The 22,912-nt window shown below is 41.7% G+C and overlaps 1 protein-coding gene across 3 annotated transcripts in view; it reads right to left on the reverse strand.

Moving 5' to 3' along the window:
* Positions 1 to 22,912, reverse strand: part of SLC35F3 (solute carrier family 35 member F3) — a 197,149-nt gene that overhangs the window by 45,923 nt on the left and 128,314 nt on the right. For all 3 annotated transcript variants that reach the window (XM_068939000.1, XM_068939001.1, XM_068939003.1), the window contains one exon: positions 13,192 to 13,516. In XM_068939000.1, coding sequence (XP_068795101.1) covers positions 13,192 to 13,516 — 325 coding nt within the window. The remainder of the gene's footprint in view (positions 1 to 13,191; positions 13,517 to 22,912) is intronic.

Raw genomic sequence — 22,912 nt, forward strand, 5'->3', positions numbered from 1 at the left:
TGGAGAGCTAGTCAGCTTTTTCCATGCCAAGATGCTCAGCAGGACTCCAGTGCCCCGGAAGTATAAGGATTTACTAGCTGAAGACCTACAGAGCAAGCGACCTTGGGAGAAGCAGATGGCTCTTTAGCTGAAGGGATCACATAGAAGAAATGGCAGCTCCTGCTTTCACACAGAAAGATCAGTGGCACAAAGTGACAGAGAGCAGGTGATCTTGTCATCTAGTCTGAAACATTTTTCTATAAACTGTCCGTGTTTGTTCATTTGGCTCTTGCAGTAAGGCTAAGCTAGAACATGCCGTTCCAGTCACCGAGTGAGATCATGGAAGAGGCATGAGAGGTGTTGCAAAGATTATAGGGCAGATATTAGAAATTAGTCAGACATACTGAGGATGATCAGGACATCAGCAAGATTTGTATCAAGTCTAATGGAAAAATCAATTAATTTGTTCTTGGAGAAGCATAAGATAGCAGAGTCACAGCAAAAAATCCTCTGTCTGGTCACTGCTGTTTGTCATCTTTTAATTGTGAAGAAAAGAGAGCACACCAGAATACAGAAATATTTACAAACTGCATGGTTATGAAGAAGGAGGGAACTGAACAGGTAGGCATGGACTTTAACCAGGATGCGTCTTACAGCTGTCTGCATTTTGTCAAGTGTAGAGGGACCATGTTCAAAGCCTTGGGTGAGCTGAGTCCCTCCTAATGAGCTTATCTGCAGGAGCAGCTTAGATCAGCCATGATAAAGCTAACTAACAGAGCCTTGCATCTAACCTGCTGCTGCCAGTCTCACAATATCCTTGGCATAGCTGTATTTTGTGAGAATGGATCACCTCAGGCCTTTATCTCCCGAGAGAGGATAGAGGTTCCCAAGCAGAAAGAAGTCTCTGCCTGAGACCACACCTAGATATTTATGCCTCTTTTCAGGATGGGGCACATGTCTCAGTCTTTCTGTAATTCTAACCCCGTGACGAGACCTACCCCTTAGGAAGGAGGGCCATTCAACATCACTAAAAAACAGTCTCTGTGAGCCTCTAAATTCCATTAATTAAGGTAAATTAATTATTACACATACAGAAAATTATGCTACCAAGAAATCAGTGGGGCTTGCTGACTACTCTCATTGGATTTGGTTCATAAGTTTTGCTGGGGCGCAGTGAACAAAGACCAGCTGATTTAAGCTAGTCCAGACTCTAATCTTTGCTGACTTCAGAACCGCACCAATGTGAGCTATTTCTGGTTTTAAAAGAGTGTAAATGAATTGAGAGTTTGGCTCATGGGGTGAGAACTGGATAATATGATGACAGAATGGTTTTATAAACATTTATTATTCAAAATCTCTTCTGGAAAGGCGAATACGCCTAGGCAATTATCTCACTTTAGCTGCAGATGGGCAATTTTGATGCAATTATGATGCACCTTCAGTACTACAAAGCTTTCAGTGCCATTCCCTTTGAAAATGTATGAATTACAGAGAATGACAAAACTAGTGAACGATACCAGCTTTTTCCTGTCAGCTGTACAAGACCTCGTACGGACCATGAACACACTTCATATAGAGAAGTTCGTTGGTCGCCGCTGTCAGGCCAAAGTCAGGCAAAAGCCATGCTTGCAGCTTAATACAAACTATCTATAGTGCTCAGTAGCTGAGTTACTTGAGGAAGGAAGATTTGCCATTACACATTCAATCATGACATTATATTGTCGCAAAGACGTTACTTGTCTTCTCTTCAGATTTCCCTAATGAGATGTTCCTACACATGCCAAAAATCTATGATTAATTACTGTTCTGTGCTAGACAAACGCTTTTTGGCTAACGAGGTCCCAGGTACCGGTCGTGCAATAGTGGAAAGTGCCTAAAGCCACACTGACGAACAGAACAATTTCTTTCAGTAGAATTGCTATGAAGGAAATATACACTTCTTTTCCACTTTCTTGCAACCACTTGTCTCTGGTTTCTTGCAACAAACATATCTGGGAAGCTGGCTGTTAATTTTTTTGAATCATGAAAACAAAATGAAATTCAAGAAATTTAAAGCAGCAGACAATATTTTCAAACCTGCCAGCCAAAAGCTAGATCTACAATTAAGCATTCATATAACTGATACAATTTTCAAGACAAACGTCCTCATTATGATTCCTGTTTACCTAGAAATAGAGCCAGTTTGATGCTCCCTTTTGAAAGATCCCAAGAAGGCATCTTTACCAGGTTTGGTGAGTTTTATTTGAACATTCATTCTAGTTAAGAAACAAATCTGTTAACACATGAAATTGCAGTTGCTGATACGATTAAATATTCAGTAGATATTTCTGAGTTACTAGTTTCCTATAATTTGGAAGACTCTATGGCTGTCACACGATTCAAAACATTAGCTGTAATACACTAAGTGAGCTGTCATTTGGAATAAGATACGATTTACTGATTTAGCTGAGTTCTCAGAAGAAGATGTGGTGTTGCTTCACAAACTTATTATTTGTATGTTGCCCAACAGTTAGTTTTAAGTTTTGACAGAGCTCATGCGATCTGCTCCATAACAGGCTGCATGCAAAAGCTCCTACTTCCAAGCGTGCACTAACCACTCTTCCAGGATGTTCTCATTTTTCACACTCCTGACAGCTCAGTTACACACTGTTTGAAAAACCACCTCCATTGGTTTAGACATCTCACTCGTTCTGTTTGATGCCATCTAGTTCTTACTGCACCTTTTCCATGCGATACATGATTTAACTGCCATTTATCATATTCCCCTATGGTTGCTTTTACAGGATGAAGAGTCCTGCTCTGCTATAAAGGCCATGTGGGATTTGGTAAAGCTGAAAGTAACAGCATTACAGAAATCATCTGGAACTACAGAAGAGCACGGCTTTGCTACATGATTGCTTAAGTTGTTTGAAAAATCCATGAAATCAGTATAGCTCTTAGTTTAATGCTGTAGGACTTTCAGACGGTTGGCCTTAATTGCTAAAAATTTCATGATCAAGTGTAGATCTGTAGGTACATTAATGGAAGACAGCTGACAATCTGAGCTCTTCTGAGGTCCCCTGCAACCTGAATTATTCCATGATTCTATGACTTGATGTTCAGCACATCATGGTGAGATGATCTGACAACAGCAACCACTTGTTAGATGGTAAAAAAACCAGACAGCATTAATGCTGGAGCTTCCTTTTTATGCAAAGTACTATTAAGAGGTATTGAAAGTAGAGGTGTAATTCTGGTCTGTGTTCTAATGAGTTATTTAATCGGACAGCTGAATAATTTTCATAATGATCCATAGTTGGAAATGCATATACATTCCAGTTGAATGCATAAAAAGCCAGACTAGTCAAGAAGGCTGTATTTTCAATGCAAAAAAAGCACAATCTAATTCTCATTTGGCCTGGGTGGCCCGTCCTACAGACATAGTGAAGAGACTTAAGGAAAGAACAGTATTCTAGTTAAGTAAAATATTGGTTAAATGTGATGCAAGGGCAAATGCCAGACGACATACAGGAACAAGGTTCTACTACAGTGTGCTTACACCATCCACAGGTGCCCTGTCTTAGCAACGTACTACAGAAAGGTTAATACTGCTCTGTCACTGAAGGGGCATTCACAATGACTTGAGGTGCCCGGGGTTTAACATTTGTTTCGGATGAAAGAAACTGGAGATACCATCATTCATTTAGAGTTCCAGGGACCCATTCACTGACTGGGACTCTTAGCTTTTTACTGATGCAGTGGAATATTTTCAGAGATACAAAGGAAATGTTACAGCGTTCTCTACACATTTGCAAAATAAATGGCTTAAGCAAATAAGCAAGCAAATATCTAACTCCAAAAAGAAGGAATATGATTCAGAAATCCACAAACCATAAGCAACCAAAGCCAACTTCACAGAAACCTCATTTAAGAGAGGGAAACAAAGTGAAAGAAAAAGCTAGACGCAAATGTTCCAGATAGAGTATGTGGGAAAGAGTTCAGTCAGGAATATGGGAAAGAGGGAACGGATAAGAAAGCCACAGTGGACTTGATCATTATAGGCTTGCTGAGTACAAGAGGTCCAAATGACATGGTAATGACTCGAAGGGCATAAAGTAAATGAGCCTCTTTCCTTTAAACTTACTGAGTTTTAGCTCTGACGCCACAGACGAACAAACAGATCGCCAGGAATTTTGTTTCTTTTTCTTAGCTAAACTGAAGAGAAACAGTCTTCACTAACTGCCCCCTCAAGCAGGCAAATCAGGTAACAAAACCACATGTTGCTTGCTTTTGCCATTTTGGATTGGATTCTCTGGCAGAAAACTACCATTTTGAAAGGCGTGTGAGTGCTGGAAAACACGGGAATGGCTGTAGATCTTAGCAAGTACATATAGGAACCCGTCTGCCCATCACCTCATATCTTACCATCGTTTCCTTCCAAAAATCTATTGATGTCCACAGGCAACATTAAATAACTGCTTAGCAGGATTTTCCAATTTACAATACCCTGTTCATATACCTGTGCTGCTGCCAGCCTTCATCTTTGGCTTTTTCTTCCCTTTTACGAGCTATAGCTCTGATTAACAAAAAAGAGTGGCTAGCTCTCTTCAACCCTGATTGAACAGGATCTTTAGCCAGGTACTTGTGCATTTATATGAGGCTGTCTTTTAACACAAACAGAAGTAATCCTCAGAACTCTGGACTTGGTCCATAACCACTAGGCAGCTGGACAAAAAGGTTTTTTCCACTTCTGTAGCACTGCCAGCCTCAAACACTTCTTACTGTATCATCCATCTTTATCGAGAGCTGTTAATTACAGCTACAAAGTCTGTTCCCATACAGGAACCTTGCTTTTTAAAGCAGTTTTAAAGGTAGCGGTCCTTAACGTATTTTGACACAGATCTGGGGGGGGAAAAAATAAACTTCCTTATCCCTTGCTCCAAGTTTTACTTTGTTTTGTTTTGTTTTTTTGTGGCTGCTGTAAACCACGTGGGAGAACCTGTCTAGCATAGTCCTCATTTAGTAAATTTGTGCACTGGGTGTCAAGATACTTGCTGTGATGACCGAGGTAAAACACTTAGTGCAAAAAGAGCAGCCATGAACTCTGTCTTCTCTCATGCTATGAAGCTTAGAAAAACTGCTTATCCATGCTCGCTCAGCTCTCTGACTCTTTCCACGTGCAGTAAACACAATCACACACTCTTTTCTGGGTCCCTTTTTTCCCTCTGCCAATCATAACATGCAGTTACTTTTCTATTTGTGCATGGTGATCACGCACCGGCAGCAAGGAGTGGATGAGATGACCTCTGAGGTCCCTTCAGCCCTGCTTTCTTTGATTATGTATTTTCAGTTATGCAGTACAAGGGGATTTGCTCATGAGGTCTCCTGAGAAAAACCCTAGAAGCATGGAAGTTCAGCAGCTTGCTTTACTAACCAGAGGTAGAGCAAATTAATGAAGTGCTATTAGCCTAAAGTTTAAACACCGACAGAGATCATTCAGTGCTGGAAGATACTACATTCTTTCAAGCAAGAACATCATTAGAAAAATATACTGTTTCATTGCATGTGCCCTGTCTTCCGATAACGAGAACAACTACCTCTGTTTCTAATCCTTGCCTCCGGCACCGCTACACCATAACAGGTATATAATATAGTTATTTTAGAGTATCTGTTGGAGATATGGAAGAGACAGTATCTTTGATTTTACCATGAAAAATTAACGGGCCAACAAGACAAAATTACAGGAAGCCACTTAATCTAATCATCCGTGGAATGGTTTTGCAAACCAGGCTCAAGAATAGTTACAGAACCCATGTTCCTCCTGACCAGGCAGCATCCAGTTTCCATTCCCCATTAGCCCTCCAGAGGGCTACAAAGCCAGAACAGGCGATCCTTACTGGGATAAGGATCTTCAAATTAGGAGAAACCTTTTCACCAGGCATGAACATTAAGCTCTTTTCACTACATCACTGACTGAAATACAATGGGAATCTCAAAGTATCTTCTCAAGAAACTGAGAGGCTAAATTATAAAGGATTGGTTTCCCAAAAAGGAACCACAGAGGCTAAGACGTAAGCTCTCAAAGGCAGTGTTAACTATCTGAATAGATGGAATTAGCAAAACTTCTGAAACAGAATTTTTAAAATTCTTTTAAGAGTGTTTCCAGGAGACAGAAAAAGCTGGGGCACGTTCACAGAATCACAGAACGGCCAAGGCTGGAAGGAACCTCTGGAGATCATCTAGCCCATCTTTTTGCGTCTCCCCTGTAGGCGTTTACCCTCCCCTCTGTGTTTTGTGAGGAACCCAGGCATTCAGCTCCAAGCTGGCAATGCTGCAGTACACAACGGAGCACTGAGGAGCCAGCTGAGGCAAATTTCCTTGCCAACCTAACCTCTGGTGATGTCTTCACTGGGTAGAAAAGAGTTATGTGAACAGGAAGATACTCTAGAAATACTCTGGAGCCTGAGGACTACATATTTTTGCAAGAACAGGAATATTGTGAGCACGTTATAGACAGCTGGCTGAAAAAGTTTTGCACCAGGAGCCACAGAGAGCCAGAAACCATGACATATCCATTAATTACCTGAGAGAAGTCTCCCCAGGGAAACAGCTGAATTGACGGCGTATATCATAATTTGGCAATAATGCAGCATAGCTGTGCTAGGACCTTTAACAAAAGCAAAAATCTCAAGCTAGCAGCTAGGTGCTCCCTCCAGAACTTCTGTGAGGGGATATGCTGTGATCCTTAGGACTCTTGGTCTGCTGGGATGCACAGTAACTTCAGAAGGAAAGAGTAAGAGAGGGGCTCTCATGGTTTTCAACAGGAAGCAGTAATTTCTCAACTGTGAGAAAGTGAAGTTAACAACAGCATTTATCTGAGCAGGAAGGAAGGAAGCTAGATATCTGGCAACAGAGTCCCAAGTCTTTCCAGCTGCAGAAACAGCATCCTTCTGGGTCATCCAAAAGGAGGCAGAAAACGGTCACAGAACTGGTGAAAAGCAAGATGGCAGGAAAGTATGGGGGTTAGGTGGTTATCACACAGTAAGGCTGGTGCCCCTTCCTTTGCCTCCCAAGATGACAGCAAATAACAATTCTGTGATAATTCATACAAGTGAAGCTGAACAGCCATTTTTTTAAAGACTTTTCCTTTTACACAGTGCATTTGCATTATTTGGGAATACTGCAATATTCCCAAAGAAAATTATACAACTGCTCATCCTTGTTATGGCTCCTATACTGCTGTAAGCCACATGATCAAGCAAGAAGTTTACTGATTTCTGTTTGGCCTCCGCTTCAGCTGAGCTAAGCCCAAATGAATACTCTATGCCTGCACTTGACTCTATTCACAGCAGACAGGGCATCTGACAGATACCCATCAGCACCTCCCTTTCCACTAAACACCATGTTATTCCATAAGAAGGCTTCACTGCTACTGCTAATTAGTACTTGTTAATAGTATAATTTGGCCTTGTTTTCAGCTAAAAGCGCTGGGAGAAAAGTGCAGTTCAGTGAAAACAATCTGAGATGGGATGCAGTTGCTCATGAATAACACATGGCCAACAATAGTTGAGACACCTGCGGTAGAAATAGATGACCAGGAGTATGACAAACTATTTGCATAATATATCAGCCGTTCTTCTATAATAGGAAGCCCTAATTAGTTCTGCAAGGCAATAGTGTACTCATCTTCTTTTAATGAATTACTTTGATCCCAAGCACAAAGGTAAGCTTTGACAGGCTGGTGTGGAGACTAAACTTACTTAATGTAGAGTTACTCCTGATTTGTATCCGTCTAACCCAGGTAAGAATCAGGTGCTGTATCTTTTAATTTCAAGCGTTCTTTTTGTCCTTTGTTTTTGGCTTATTTTTCCCCAATAAGCTAATGTGAACTTGAATTGTAAAAAGATTTTTATTTTGAGGAATACAAAATAAATAAGCACTAATTTCAGGCTGATAAACTGAATTAGAAAATAGACTTTATAAACTGAAAGTTTTTGAAAGGAAAAACACATGATGCTCCATTGGGTGACGTTTGCTAAAACATTTGCATTCATCATGTCTGGATGTTTCTGTTGCTTATTTATGACTCTAGTAATACTGCATGCTCTGGTGGCGATGTTCCCACCTAAAAGTAGCAACACAAATCAGTAAGATGCCTAAAGTCAACCACACTGCAACATTTTAATGCCGTTGTAAAAGAGAGACCCGTGAATACAAAATATTTAAAATCAATAGCAAAAAGGTATCCACTCTTGCCAAATCAGGCTCTGACCTTATCCTTGCTTACAGTTTCATCATGATCAGGTGGTTACCAGCACCTGCGTGCGTGGCCAAGTTCCCTGAGTGCTGCAGGAGTGCAGTGTTGATGGTTCAGTAAGTGGCGCTTTCATATGAGTCAAGATGGGGATGCTGGGCTAGTGTTTCATCTCCTCCACGGAGAAATGTGTATGAAACACATTTAAAAATTGGCCCATATTCTGTTGGACACTATGTGAAGCTAAGGCACTGATCACTTCTGGGCATGGAAGATCTAAGTTTCAATTCTGAATCCCTATGTATATACATCAAAAGTGACTCTTGTGAAGTTAACGTAGGAATATATCAGAATAAATGAGATCTGTATTAGTCTTCTTCCATTGCTAACTCCAGTATTTTGAGTTCCCAAAAAACCCCCTGTATTTCAGTGTTACCGTCAACTTTTTCTTTTTAAAGAAATATCTTCAAATTCTGAAAGATTAGTGGCGACTAATTCAGGGGCAGTACAGAGGTGAAACTCTGATGCAGTGAAAATGTTAAAACATGTTCAAATGTGCGTATGGATCAGTCCCAGATATATGAGATGATTCTTTCTTTCATTCACCAGACACATCGGCTGTATTCAAGGTTCTAGAAGAGATTCCTTTAGCCCTATTGCTGTACGCAATAAAAATCATTACCTAAAAGATAAACAAATAATCATGCAAACCATTCTGTAAAGTCCTGCTCTTTACTTGTTGGAACACCGTTAGACAAAACCATACCATCAAAATACATAAGCGTTCCGAGGAACTCTCCTGCTAACGTGTGAACAGAATCCCCAGTTGTTCTCACATTGGTATACGAAGAGCGAATCTTTGTAAGAGCTATGGCACGTTCTCTCCTGCCTAGAAATACGCAAAGCTAAATAATATCTTACAGAGATTTTAATTTCATCTTTCCTATAGCCAGGGAGTATTAAGCTCCAGTGCTTTTAATTTACGTTACCTCATAAATTAATAACGTAACTGTGATGGAGGAGAGCTCCTTAGATTGAATGTGTCATTTTATAATGCAGTTTGGAAGCAACAAGTATGAAGACAAAATGAAGTACTCCTAAATGATCTATTAGGCCCACAAATCATTACATGTGTTATTTCTGGACTGGACAACGGTTGAAATTAATGTTAATCTAGTTACTGTAATTTTATTTTAAGCTAGTGAGTACTCAAACAAGAAGTAAGAGAGCACATAACCTTGGAGTGCTCTTCTGAGGTCTGTCAGAATTTTCTGAGCCACTTCACCAAGAACGCAGTCTCGTGTGACCTGTACGTGGCCCATCATGGGACAAATTCTCCTTGATATACAGTTTATGCATAACTCTTCCATTTAATGGAGCTGCATAGGGAACTTAGTTTGTACGCGAACACATGTGTTTTGGTCTGCCTTGATTCATCATCAAAGTACTGATCCAGAAGGGATTTTATTCTTCGTCAGGTTCTGTCTGTGTACGATTTGGAAAAATCCAACATTGTCTCAGTGGAACTATGAGTGACTCTCCCACCGTGCTGCAGACAAAACTGTTATTCTACTTGAGCTTACATAGAAAGCTCCATACTTTACATTATGGCCTAAAACTCAAAATCTTACAAAGAAAATTAATAAACCTGCTGTTAAATGAAACATACTACTGTAAGGTTTTGGTGCCAAATTTATTACCAGAATATGTTTTATAAAATGGGGGAAAAACCTGTAGAGCTTTAAACTGGTTTCTGTTTGCAGCAGGTGTGTTCTTATGTGAGATTACAAAGCATACAAAAATTATATTTATGGCATAGTATGTCTTTGGTATAATACAAGAGGAATTTAAAACCATGCTAAGGTTTTTGGATGGTATATTTAACTAATCAAGGTGCGTATGTATCTGCACAGGAGGACAGACTCCTTATTCACTGTTAATACATTTTATGATCCCTCTTTTATATATTTTTTTCCTAATGATTATTGTTCTTTACATATACTTTAACTGTAAAGGGCCTATAGCGCCATAATGTTTCCCAGCTAGTTTTTGCCCAGCTCTCAACAGCTGCTATCAAAACCTTTAGGAAGAAAGGGAAGGCAAGAGGATACTGGAGTGTGAAGCTATGCCAAAAATATGCTTTAAAAGATTTTGCAAACGTTACCTCCTCAAAACCCAGCAGGCCAAAACAGGGGGGCACAGGTGGGGCTCAGTGGCCAGAGTGCTCAGCAGGAGAGGGAGCCAGGTTCTGGGTGAGCCGCTTACCCCGTGAGCAGGAACGACACAGGGGCCTTCCTCCTCCCGTGCTGGCTGCGTATAAAAGTGGCAGCGGGGCAGACGTGTTTCGTAGGCACTGACCACCTTCAGCTATAGCTACGTGCGCCCAAAGCACGCCTGCTGGATCAGGCCCTGCAGAAGCCGTGCCCTGAGTCAGTGCCTGTACGACAGCACTGCCGGGCCACGGTGAGGGTAGGGGCAGAGCTGTCCACCCTGCCGAGGAGGAGACAGCTGTGCACGTATCCTTGGGAACTCTGCGGCCAAAAAAATTTAGGTGCCTGTGGATTTTAGACGCCTATGTAGTTAACATGTGAGAATCCCTTCATTTACTACCTTACTAATGAGGTGACTTAGACATCTTAATTCCCCTTTATACTCTCCCGTTTGTTTATCTCCTTGCAAATTCCTGCCAGAGAGCTCAGATAATGTATAAAATATAGATGAGGATGGAGGATAAAATTAGAGGCAAGAGACTGAACAAGTTTCTTGTTAGTTCCAGGTCAGAACTGTCTTACTTCAAGTACTCAGAAGCCCATGCAAAGCCTTTCTAACGTGTCTGACTGTGCCTGGAGTACAAGCTTTCCTGAAGACAGTAATGCCTCACCTGGAGCTGTAAAGTCCCAACATACATATATATATGGATATGAATATACACACACACGTACATATATATGTATGCATATATGTAAATACACACACACACATATATAAATACAGATGTATGCAGAAAGAGGGAATGATTAAGAGGGGATTCTGGGATCCAATGCTTGTTTTCACACGTGCATGTGAAATCTCAGTCATAATGGAGAACGCAGCTGAACGATAATTCTTGTTATGGTACGTCTGAGAACGGCACCACTGAAAGGTCTTGGTTTAGATAATGGACATGCTGAGGAGACTCTACATAAACACATGCTGAAGGACAGTCCTCCCTCTGAAGGACTGTACCATGCAAAGGAACAGCGAGTACAAAGGAATCAAAGGTTTGCACAGACTTGCTCAAAGGTACATATCAGATCTGCAGCAAAGCTAGGAAACAAAGTCAAGTCCATACCCTGAGACTAATAAAAAACCCTGCAAATTAACACTATTCAGTCTGCTACTCAGACACGCACCCTCTTTACTAAGCCTGCTGCAGGCTTATTTGCAGTGATGTCCCCCCCCCCCCCCTACATCCCAAATAAGCTGTAGGACTTGCACCTGCTGCTCAGCTCAGTCATCATGTAATTAAATCGAAGACATAAAACTACCAGCCATATCAATTAACTGTTGCAATGAGGAGTATAATGCTCTGGTTTTAACCCCAGGGATATGGTGAACCACAACTGCTCACCCCAGAACTATCAGTATTTAAAACACTATTTGACGGAAGCTGGAAAGAAAAATACTTACAAACCAAAGAAACTAAGAGGTAGTTGTTTTGGGCTAGCATTTGTTATTGCTTTTAGACTGAACTGTTGCTTTTTCTAACCTCCATACTTCTCTTATCAATGATGCACCCATGTTTGCTATACAGTAAACAACAAATAGAAACTGAAGTCTGAAGCGCAAAGCAGGAAACATTGTATCTTACAGAAATTTCTTTAAAACTTCTGAGTACTGCTGTAAGACCTGCAACAAACAGTGAAATTCCTTTATCCACAGCCCCCGATGATTTAGAAGATCAAGACAGTGTAACGATCGGTAAGCAGCACAGTTTGAATGTTTACAATCTCAGTCCCGGTAATCTAAGGTATAGCATTTCATGAGTACCCTGATTTCCTTGATTTTTCCTTTTGTGAGTTTCCACCTCACTGCTGCACAACTGGAAGCTGAGAATTGTGCACTTCTTGCTGTTCCCTTTCTGAGCAACTTCATTAAAAGACATGAGTCCCGCTGTGCAACAGAAGGGGAAAGTGTTGTTTACAGTCTTCCATGTATAGCAGAGGCTCTCTGCCACACGACTTCTTGGTGGCTTCATCCCACCTGCCCCAGGCACCTCTCCTGAGCTAAAACTAGATGAGATGAAGGAGCACTTACTAAGCGCCTGTCCCACAGGCAGCTACAACATCCCCAGCCCCTCCTGGAAGTTGGGCACTCAGGGATTTTCACAAGAGGCTTTACACTTCATAGGTTTAGGCTTCCTATAAAAAAAAGAAAGGTGAACTAAAGATGAAATGCTGTCTTCAGTTATGACCATGCTTCCTCTCGGAAATAAACAAAATAGCTCAAGTATAACTGGGATCAGTCTGGCCTTAGATGTCAAGGGCATAATGCCAGGAAAATACTATAATACCTGTCATTTGGCTATGGAAGGAACTGCACTAGTACTGCTTTTGGAAAGAGCACCTTTCTTAGCTTACTCTGAGGTTGCCAAAGAAACCAGCTGTAAGGTAGAAGAGAAATGCTGTTAATAAAAAAAATGATGGTCACAGAAGTTTGGATAGAAAATTAAAAGTAATGATAGAAAGTGCAGACCTTCGTTACATGACTTACATGTATTGGAAATAAACCTGGACGTCTTACTGTTCAAGTCAAATTGTATTAATAGTAGTGACATACCACCTAGCAGACCACACAGAATGAATTCAGAATACCCTTTAACAACACTGAAAAGGAAAACAATTGTAAGTTTGTTTTAATAGACTGATCCAAGTAAAACGTCTGCTTAGACGTACAGCAGCATGCAAGTGTCACAGGAGAAAAAACAAAAGCTCTCATACCTGTATCTTTGCTTTGGAGATTGCTTTTCAGCTGACTTAAAAACATGTCCAAGATAATATAAAGGGAAAAATAAAAAGTTCCAGTTTGTTGCAAACCATGTTAGAGTGAAGGGTGCATCGAACTTCTTAAAGGTCAGTTTTGCAAGCTGGGTGGAACCTGACCAGGAGGAGCAGACACCCAGGACCACAGCGACACCCCAGATAAACTTCTTGAGTTGCGTCACAGAGCATTTCCAACAACAGCGGTTCACCCTTCCACTGCCTTCCGCGCCAGCTTGCATCTGTGCTTCTGCTGGGGCTGGAGACTCCCGGGAGCGCTCATCCCCTGCAGAGAAATAAAAACAAGGCTTATGAAGGAGAACCGGGCAGCAGTTCAGTTTTCAAATCCTGGATCCTTCTGAAGTCAATAAGGAGCTTTACCGCAACGAAATACAGATCTTGCCACAAAATGTCATTCATTTTTAGATCATCACAAAGCATCCAACCCAAAGGAGGCTCAATTACAGCGTAAATAATAATTATCACCTCTGAATTTAGAAGCCACTGGGCAAAATGGAAAGTGAAATTATATGTTGTTCTGGCGTACACGGAAAGATGTAACAGACCACTCAAACTGATGCTGCTAGGACGTGCAAATGAACACAAAATACAGCACTGAGTTTTAATAAAGCAGCAAAGAGGATTACCGCAATACTTGCAATTATTATTGTTTTGTAAAATATAGAATTGGGCAGCTTAAGCAACATGGTGTTTCTTTAAAAAGAGAGAGGTTACAATGTATTTAATCTTACAGCTAAGTGTGGTCAATGCAAAGTAAGTAGCATGATTAATGCTGAGCTTGGATCACCAAGCATGCCAGTAATCCCTAGCAAAACCACTCTTTGAGGCTGTAACCGATTGGCAACAACTAAAGCAACCCATCTTGAAGAGCATCTCAGAGCAGACAGCCCTAACTTCTCCTTGAGGCCTGCACCAACTGCCACTCAGCACCTTGACTTCAGCTTTGCCCTGGCGTAACTCAGCTGAGGATGTTGCTCAGAAAGCCTGATTTCACACACGCAGTACTCCTAATTCTGGTGTCTCGGAGAGAGAGGGATCTGTAGACAAAAATTATTTATTATACTGATGGGAATCAGTATTTTGAATTGGAAGTACTTTAATAACTCTTATTTCATGTTAACCTAATTTTGTATTTGTACAAGCTAAGACATTAGTAAAGAAAAGGTTTAGGCCAGGAGAGAAAAACAATTAATTAGTTCTTTACAGATGAGAAATGGTATGATCTAAGTTAACAGTACCATACGTTTGCCCAGTTAAGCTATGTTTTAAAACAGAAAAAAAAACACTCGATCATACTGAGTACTCAGAATGGTTTCCAAAACTATGGCCTCTATTTGCTGTCTTGAGATCAAAAAAGCAGCATAGGTATAAACCTATGCTAAACCTCTACTCTAAAGAGTAGAGCAGCAAAGGTATAAACACCTACAATTTTCTTGGTGTTCTTTTTTTGCGTGGCTTTAAAAGAGGAGGGGACTTTGCTGACCTCTTCACTTATTTCATTTTTCAAGAGAAAACTGTGAGCAGCTCCAGCCTCCTGCTGTCCAACCTCCTGCTGTCACCTCCCCACAGTAACAGTGAGCTGCCCTTCTGGCATGCTTCCCATGCAACGAAAGGCACATAAAAACCAAATCCATGAAAGCCCAGGTGCCAAGCAAAGAGCCACCTCAGCTAGCTTATACGAAAGGCTTAGGACAGGGTTTGTGTCACTGTCTTAGTGCAAGGAAGGGCCTTCCTTCACCCACATTTTCACGTTCTAACATTGCTGAAAGTACTCCCAAAGTTAGGCAAAAATCTTCCTTCTTCCAGAAGAAGACATCCAGAAGGGTCCTTCATTCCCTTCTTCTCTGCAGTTATTCCCCCAGGATGTGGGAAACCGGTATTCAGCCCCCTGCTGTTAAAGATAGCTAACACGAGAGAACATGGCTTAAGCCACCAGTGTATATGACATCCCAAGATGGATTCACGCTCTGAATCACAACACTGAAGCTGCAATGCTTTTCCTAAGTTATGAACTGGCCACTGGGACGGCAAGATAACATGTCTGACCCTCTGGCCCAGTATGTTACGGCACTCACCAAGAAGGTGGACACTATCACAGGTACACTACCTGATCCATCAGATAGTGTACTCAATAGAAAATAATGGCAGTGTTTAGTGTCTCCCACCGGACAAGATATTTCCCATCCTACAATGGTGAGGATCTTCTCCCCACCAAGGGCTCAGGACTACTGTCCTACTCCCCTTTATACTGTGCACATACTCATGAGTCAGTCTGTTCATGCGGACAGCTCATGTGCAAATATCACTGCCTCTTATGTCTATTCCATGGCAATTATTCTCTATGAAATAAAGCAAAATTTTGCTGATGTTCTCAATAGTCCATAGGCAAAATGACTCATCCATATCCATTTTAGCCTTATGTTAAATAGACTAACAGAGATGTCCACCCTCTGCAAAAGACAATACTGCACTTTACTTTACTTTACTGCACTTTTAGATACTTTACTTCTAAAGTGATCTTGCAGCTCAAGGCCTTAATTTCTGGGGAATGTTTGTTCTTTGGTGACCTAATTTGCTTCCTGGATGGAGTATGAGCTTATCCCAGGCATGAGGGATTTCATGATGGTGTAATGAAAGAGCCTGATATTGTTCAGTAAAAATCACTGCCCTAGCGATTAAGAGTTATAAGCTGGGACTTCTTTTAACTGTCCACTAGTGAAACTGCATCATGAATGCATGACTTCCTGTGCTCACCACCGAAGGCTAGGTGCCAAATGAGCATAGCCTTTCTCTGCAGATGCTGCACTGTCCTGGAGGAAGCCTGGATCGTCTTTGGAAGTTGCAGTGGCTATAGAAGAGGATATAAACCCATGTGGTCCCATCCTCTCATTTACTGTTTGGGACTTTCCTGCCAGCTGACATGTGTAACACTCAGAGCTGTAGCTTTCCCTGCCTACTCCCTGTGCCTCCATGAGGACTGTTCTCCTCACCCATGTCTCAGGTGCACAGATGGGTGTGACACCAAATCCACACAGAGATAAGAAGCTCCTCATTCTCTTTCCAACACTGCACAAGGGCCAGCTGGTACCAAACTCCAAATTAATTTAGGGGTGGCAAAATTGCTTCCCAGAATGGAGAAGGCAGGGCATTTAGGAATTCTCTTTCTGGATATCCTCCTCCAGACTTTCAGTGGGCTTGCTGCTTTGTCCCTTGCAGCTGGCTGCTCTCTATGCTATGGTATCCCCTAAAAGAATAAACTAAGATGCTGAGAAAAAGGAAAAATGCTTTATCTTGCCTCTACTAAATTTAGCTTTTCGCTCTCCCTTTTGTTTGTTCATTCTCCTGTTTCTTTAGTCCCAGCTGGAATCATTCCTCTCTCCCTCTTAGCCCAACCTCTCTCCCATGGCGTTCAGAAGCAATGGAAGGAAATCACCTTCAGTGCTACTGCCAGTGCCACTGCCCACTAGGATGCCCCTCAGAAAACTGCTCTCCTTCTGCGTTCCTCTGTAAGGGGAACATTGAGGGTGAGACCCCTCTCAAATGACTTCAGGCACCTGCAGTAGATATGTCCACCTGAGCTCATCACTCCAGGCTCTCTACTGAGTCCATGGAGACAAACTTATCCCTCCTAAGGTATATGCCTTAGATAAAGAAGTGCCGTTGCTTGCGGACTACAGATGCTTGCACTGCGTTAGAGGAAATCCACTCCAGTAGTGGTACCTCCTTTAAAAAGCCTGTCTAGACCACTTCAGAAGTGCTTTAAGGCGTAAGTCTCTTGTGCACAGCTAGCCCATTAAAGACTCAGCACAAGGCCACACTGTACCTCACTGTAGGGGCTAAACACGTGATACTGATAGAAATCAAGGGTGGCATTCATCTTATCAGTTTGAGACATCTGCTGTGCAGACTTGTACATCTGAGACAGTCATTTACACCTTCTGCATAGTTAGTAGACAGAAAAAAGCATTTCCACAGCATGATTTATCTCATCCTGAAACAGATGATTAAAGCAAGCCAGATGATTCACCCTCTCCAAGTGCCTGTTTCTCTCCACCAGCTCTAAATAGTCTCAGGCGACAAGCTCAGAAGTAGGTGTCCCTACTGTAGGTGTCTGAAACTGCGTGAGATGAGTCCTACCACTGCTGTCAGGAACCTAGACTAAAGTCACTGGAGACACTGGAGACAGGTAACATTGGTAGGCACAGAGGTGAGCCCCTCAACACAAACATACATAGCTGTCATCAGCAAACTGCTTTAGCTGTTGCCAGCTAGCTAGCAAATGACTGAAAGAAGTATTACAAATGTGCAAGATGCCCTTGCCAATCCTTCAGAGCAAGAAAGTGACCCTCACAAGCTAAGGTCCAGTCTATTAGGGACCGAAACATGTGCCTAATGATAGCGTACAATTACACCAGCTTCCCCAGACTAGGAATGTGTTTGAATGCAAGCACATTCTTACACAGCTTTTTAAATTAGGGCTTCTGAAAATAATTTTGACAAAAGGAAGAGTTCTCACAGGTCTCACCGACAATGACAAATACGCCATCCTCAAGGCATTTGCATTCTGTCAGCCTCTCAAATGTTTTGTATCTGCCTGGGCATTGCACAGAAGAAGTCTGTAAAGCTTGCAAAAAATAACATACGCTTATAATAAATCGGAGAGAAGGAGTTGAGGCACACTCCTGTAAGAAAGGGCCTGGCCCTCACAATGGTTAGAGCTCTAGGTACCTGTAACATGCAGGGGGATCAGAACTGGACAAGATATTTTGTCACAGCCTGGTGTGTGCCTTCCTCTTCAATAATTACAACATGAAGAAAAAAGTGGGAGACAATTAGTTCCAAAACAATCACATAGCATTTACGACCATACCTAAGAACACATACGTTGAACACATATTTCTGGTGACAGCTTTCTGGATACAGAATACTACTTGCCTCAGTAGAAGACTCACAAAATTTTCAGAGCGCTCTTATCCCACTTCTCTCTATCATGCTAACTATGCATTATTTAGCTGCCCAAGATTTTTGAGCTAAGCTATCAAAAACAGCTGAGGCATCATCCTGTGAAGAGATCAAGTGCCAAATCCACAAAGTGGATCATGTCTCTAACTGCGACTGTAGATGCCTAAATCTGAAATGTTAATATTTATTCAGATACGTTGTCCAGTCATTTCCTTCACAGTTGGTCAGGTTAAAGAGCAAGGTCTCAGGGAGTCATCTGTCACCTGGCAGACCACCTAGTAGCTAGGGCAGCCATTGTCAATGATGGTCTCACCTTTTGCTGACCATCCTGACAGCTCATCTTAAGGAACTGTAACATTTTATTTTAGAAGCCAGCACTCTCCCTGTACCAACCTTCCCAAAAGCCTATGTCTCTGCTGCACAGAATAGTAATGAGAACACGTACAACCTAACTTCTGCATCAAGGGACATTTCCTTCTTCTCCAAATTAGCTTTAGCCTTGCCAAGGCTGCTTGCACCAGCTGTTTTCTCCTTGCAATCCCATTAGAGCTCTTCAGATGCCAGAATATCTGCCCTTGGGCATGCCTAAGTGCAGTGAGTCCTAAGCGGGTCTGCGCCTGTCTTACACCTAAACCCTGTTAGGATTCAAAAAGACATTTATTTGTATCTCTCATCTTAAGATTCACTTCCAAGAAAAATTTCCATTCTATATTTGAAATATACCCTGGAACAAGGCTTAGGATCTGACTTTTTTTCTCTTCTTGGCAAATGACCTCCTCGCTTCATTCCTTTCCAATAAACAACAGATATTCTGCCCTGAGTGAACGAGCGTTGCTGACATCGGGGTTCCTTCCTAGCAGGGCACAGTAGGGCCTGGAGATTAGGGGACCCTCCTGGGCAGGAGGGACCCCTCTTCCTTTGAGCACGGGGCGTCCCATGCTAGGAGAGAGAACACCACATTGAGCTACTGAAGAGGAGAATATGCTCCTCCTCCACTTTCTGGAAGAAAGGGTTCAGCCACTTAGCCGCCAGCTGAACTGTGAAACAGAGTTGAAAGAGCTAGAGAGAGTGAGCAATAGTGGGGAATGGGCATCCTAGCATGGCATGATGCACAGGCCTCAACTCAGTGTTACCTGCAGGACAAGCTAGATAATCCATCCTACAGCCTCACTGGTGTTCTCTAAAGGGGTCGACAAGCACATCCACAGAGGAGATAAAAGTTTTTTCTTTCTAGGTTTTTAAGATAGTCTTCTGACAAAAGCCCACTCCAAAGGCTCTTAGGAAACTCAAACAGCCAGGGAATGGAGAAATGATAGGAAACAGGGTAGGAGTACATAAAGCAGCGGAGGGAAGTAACTGAGGTTCTGCCGAGCTCTGCTGGGGGATCTGCACCGCTCACTGTGCTCGTAAGCAACCTGAGCGAGGTGTGTTGGCGGCGGGGGGCGCAGTGAGGTGACAAACTCTGCTGGTGAACTGAAATTATTTAGGGTAGCAGGCCTAAGGGTAAGTTTTGAGGGATGACGGGCAAAGTGATTGGATTCTAAAATGAAACATACACAGATAAAGAGATGCAGGTTGGAAAAAGCAATCCTTATGCTGCGCATACAGCGAGGGCCTCTGGCCATTTCCACTAGGGCTCCTGGGGTCTTCCCAGACTGTTCCAAGAAAATGGCAATGCAGTGTTCAGAAGCAGCCAAAAAAAAAAAAAAAACCCCAACAAATTAGCTACTAAGAGTTATTAGGAACAAAACAGAAAACAGCAAAATAACAGCCATTTCCAGCATCTGGGGAATTTACAGGGGTCAGCACACCCACAGGGCAAGGGATGAGTCTCATGCTGGAAAAGCCACCTTGCCAATCAGCCCCACTGAGCTGGAGACCGGATAAGGAGACAGGCCAGACGGGCCTTTGGTTGGACCCCGTATGGTGGCTGTTTGTGTGCTTTTTGTGGAACTTGTGCTTAGGTGCCTAGCCATAAGCTTTGAGCTCTATTAGGTGGCCAGCTGACGGGACTGTAAGTGTTGCAATGACTATGGCTTGTTTGTGCATACTAACCCAACTTTCTCTCCATGGCTGGTGCTGAAGGTCTAACAGACCAGTGTGATATTTTTCAGTGAATACTGGCTAAGGTATCATAAGGCAAAAATGACATAACCCCCATAACTATTATTAAATCGCTTTCTAAATGAGAATATTAGGTCAAAATGGCATTGCACATATGTTGATTTTTAGACAATATTTGGGAAACTATGAAAGGCTAAAGCACCTTCTTTAAATATCTTGCTTTTACAGTAATAGATAAAAATAATTTTACTTTATCATTTGATCATGAAATAGGATGACTAAATAAAGAAGAAATCAATACAGGCATGACCTTGCAAATGTATGTACTACATAATGGGAAATGAATGCAAATGATGACAAAGTGGGTACAAAATATAAATAAATTTAATAAAAGAAACGAGATAATTTTATAAGCCAAAGTAAAGGTTATTTTAAAGAACAAAACCAAGGAATTAACCTGTTAGATCAAAAGATCTGAATTTGCTTGAGGCTACAGAGGGATGAGGGGATTCAAGAGGGATGTAGGTATCTGCAGATGGGTAACTCTGTAACATCACAGGTTCAAGGCAAGAGGATTGCAGTACGAGTTCAGACCCTCCGCTGTTATTGGAATTCATTATATGAATTAATTAACTAGATAAAATAAAATGTTATGATAATCTATGCAGGTTATTCAAATTTGATCTGATCATCCCACCTTAATTTCAACAGGCTGAAAAATAGGTCTATTGGCTTCTAGGCAATCAAGATGACTCTTCTGACCTCTCATCTGTGGAAATGTGTGTCCCACACCACTGCTATTACCCAATCATCTAGCTTCTGTGTAGCTTAACTCATGCTAAATAGGCATGACCCTGCATGTTACAGGTACCTAGAGCTTCTTGTAACAGGTACTGCTAAACCCGAAAGTGCTACTCACACATATTGCTATCACTAATACACATAGACACAGACACAGCGTTTGAAGTTGGAAGGGATCTTTGCAGATCATTCGGTCCAGCCCTCCTGCTCAAGCAGTATCACCTAGAGCAGTTGCCCAGGACTGCGTACAGATGGCTTTTGAATATCTCTGAAGATGGAGACTCCACAACCTCTCCGGGCAACCCGTTCCAGGGCTTACCAATGGTTATCATATATCAATTAATGGTTAACTCCTGTTTTGTCCTGTGCTAAATGACTATACCTAAGCTTACTAAAAGAGCTAGAATTAAATAATAGGTCTGCACATGTGGCTGGAGAGGCGCTAAATTCTCCTCCCTGGGATACATATGCCTTTCTTCCTCTGTCATACATACCAACAAAACTTCCCGCCTATATTTTCTGATTCCTGTGATACAGGAGCAGCTGATATATTATCAGCTCCACACTGCATCAATTTGGACCGTAATGCAAAACAAGGGATAGTTTAATTTATCCTCAGAGGCAACCGCTTAGAAATTCTGTTAAAAGTGCTGCACTCAAATGAGTATGATTAAAATATGATATTCTGCTTTGAATTCTGAGGATTTTTCCCCTCTAAATGCTTTCCTTTGTATTTTTAATCGGAATGCATGACTGGAGTCCAGAGTGAAAGTGGAAGATAGGGGGTGTTTATTATAGTATCAGCATTGTGGTACTGGAAGGTTATATCAGGAAAACATGTAAGGAATAATCCTAACTATGAGATACATATTCTTGATAGTAAGGAAAATGAGATATTTTCATAGTTGTTCATTACTCTGCATTCCCTTCTTGAATACAAATTGGATTGAAGCCTACAGTAAAATACCTGCTTAGGTCAGGAGGAGTTTTGCCATTGCCTTTGAGGAGATCCGCATCTCCGCGGAAGCAGAGTTTCCATCAGAACAAAAATGAGCCATGACCAAAACTGGAATCTCTGGGCAACTGTGCATTGGAGTCTGTGCTAGATATGACCCTGAACAAAGGTTTGAGAGATGATGGTCTATCCTAGTTAAAAAGAGACTGGATTCTCTACGGGAAACTGTTATATTAATTAGCCAACAGTTTAAATGCCACATGGGCAAGAAAATGTCTTCCTTGAGTAAAAGCTTAATCTCTAAGGGAATCTATTACCCACTCAGCTATTTATACTGACATAAGTAAGTACCACATATTTATATCAGTACATATATACATGCATTTATGCTCAGTGAGAAGTGAATTCATGCTAATTGTGCAGCCTGTGCTGGCTGCATTTTATCAAAAACAGGACAATGCTATTTTTCCCTTTTGGAGCTTTCTAACATTCCCAACTGCTTGATGTTTAAGTACATATAGTTTCAAATAGAATATTTGCTGCAGTCTACTGGTTTCTTGCATACTGAATTTTAACTCCAGTTGATTGTTTTAAGACAGAGGATACAGGGTTAACCTGCTACTGAACCTACACACAATGGTTTTTTTTACACCCTAAATTCAGAACAAGACATTTGGACCATCTGGTCTCTATCAGCTAATAACTAGACATTACAGCAGACTTAGCATGGAGTTGAGTGGGCTCACAATATACGCCCACATAATGTGCGTATATCCAGCAAAGCCCCTACAGAAAAACTCAGCGAAGATTACGAAGTAAATTACTCCATTATTGGCCAAATTCCCGCTTCCACAGGATGCTATCCAGGTCCGCAATGGC

Source organism: Struthio camelus, chromosome 3 (genome assembly GCF_040807025.1).
Source record: "Struthio camelus isolate bStrCam1 chromosome 3, bStrCam1.hap1, whole genome shotgun sequence".
Taxonomy (NCBI): Eukaryota; Metazoa; Chordata; class Aves; order Struthioniformes; family Struthionidae; genus Struthio; species Struthio camelus.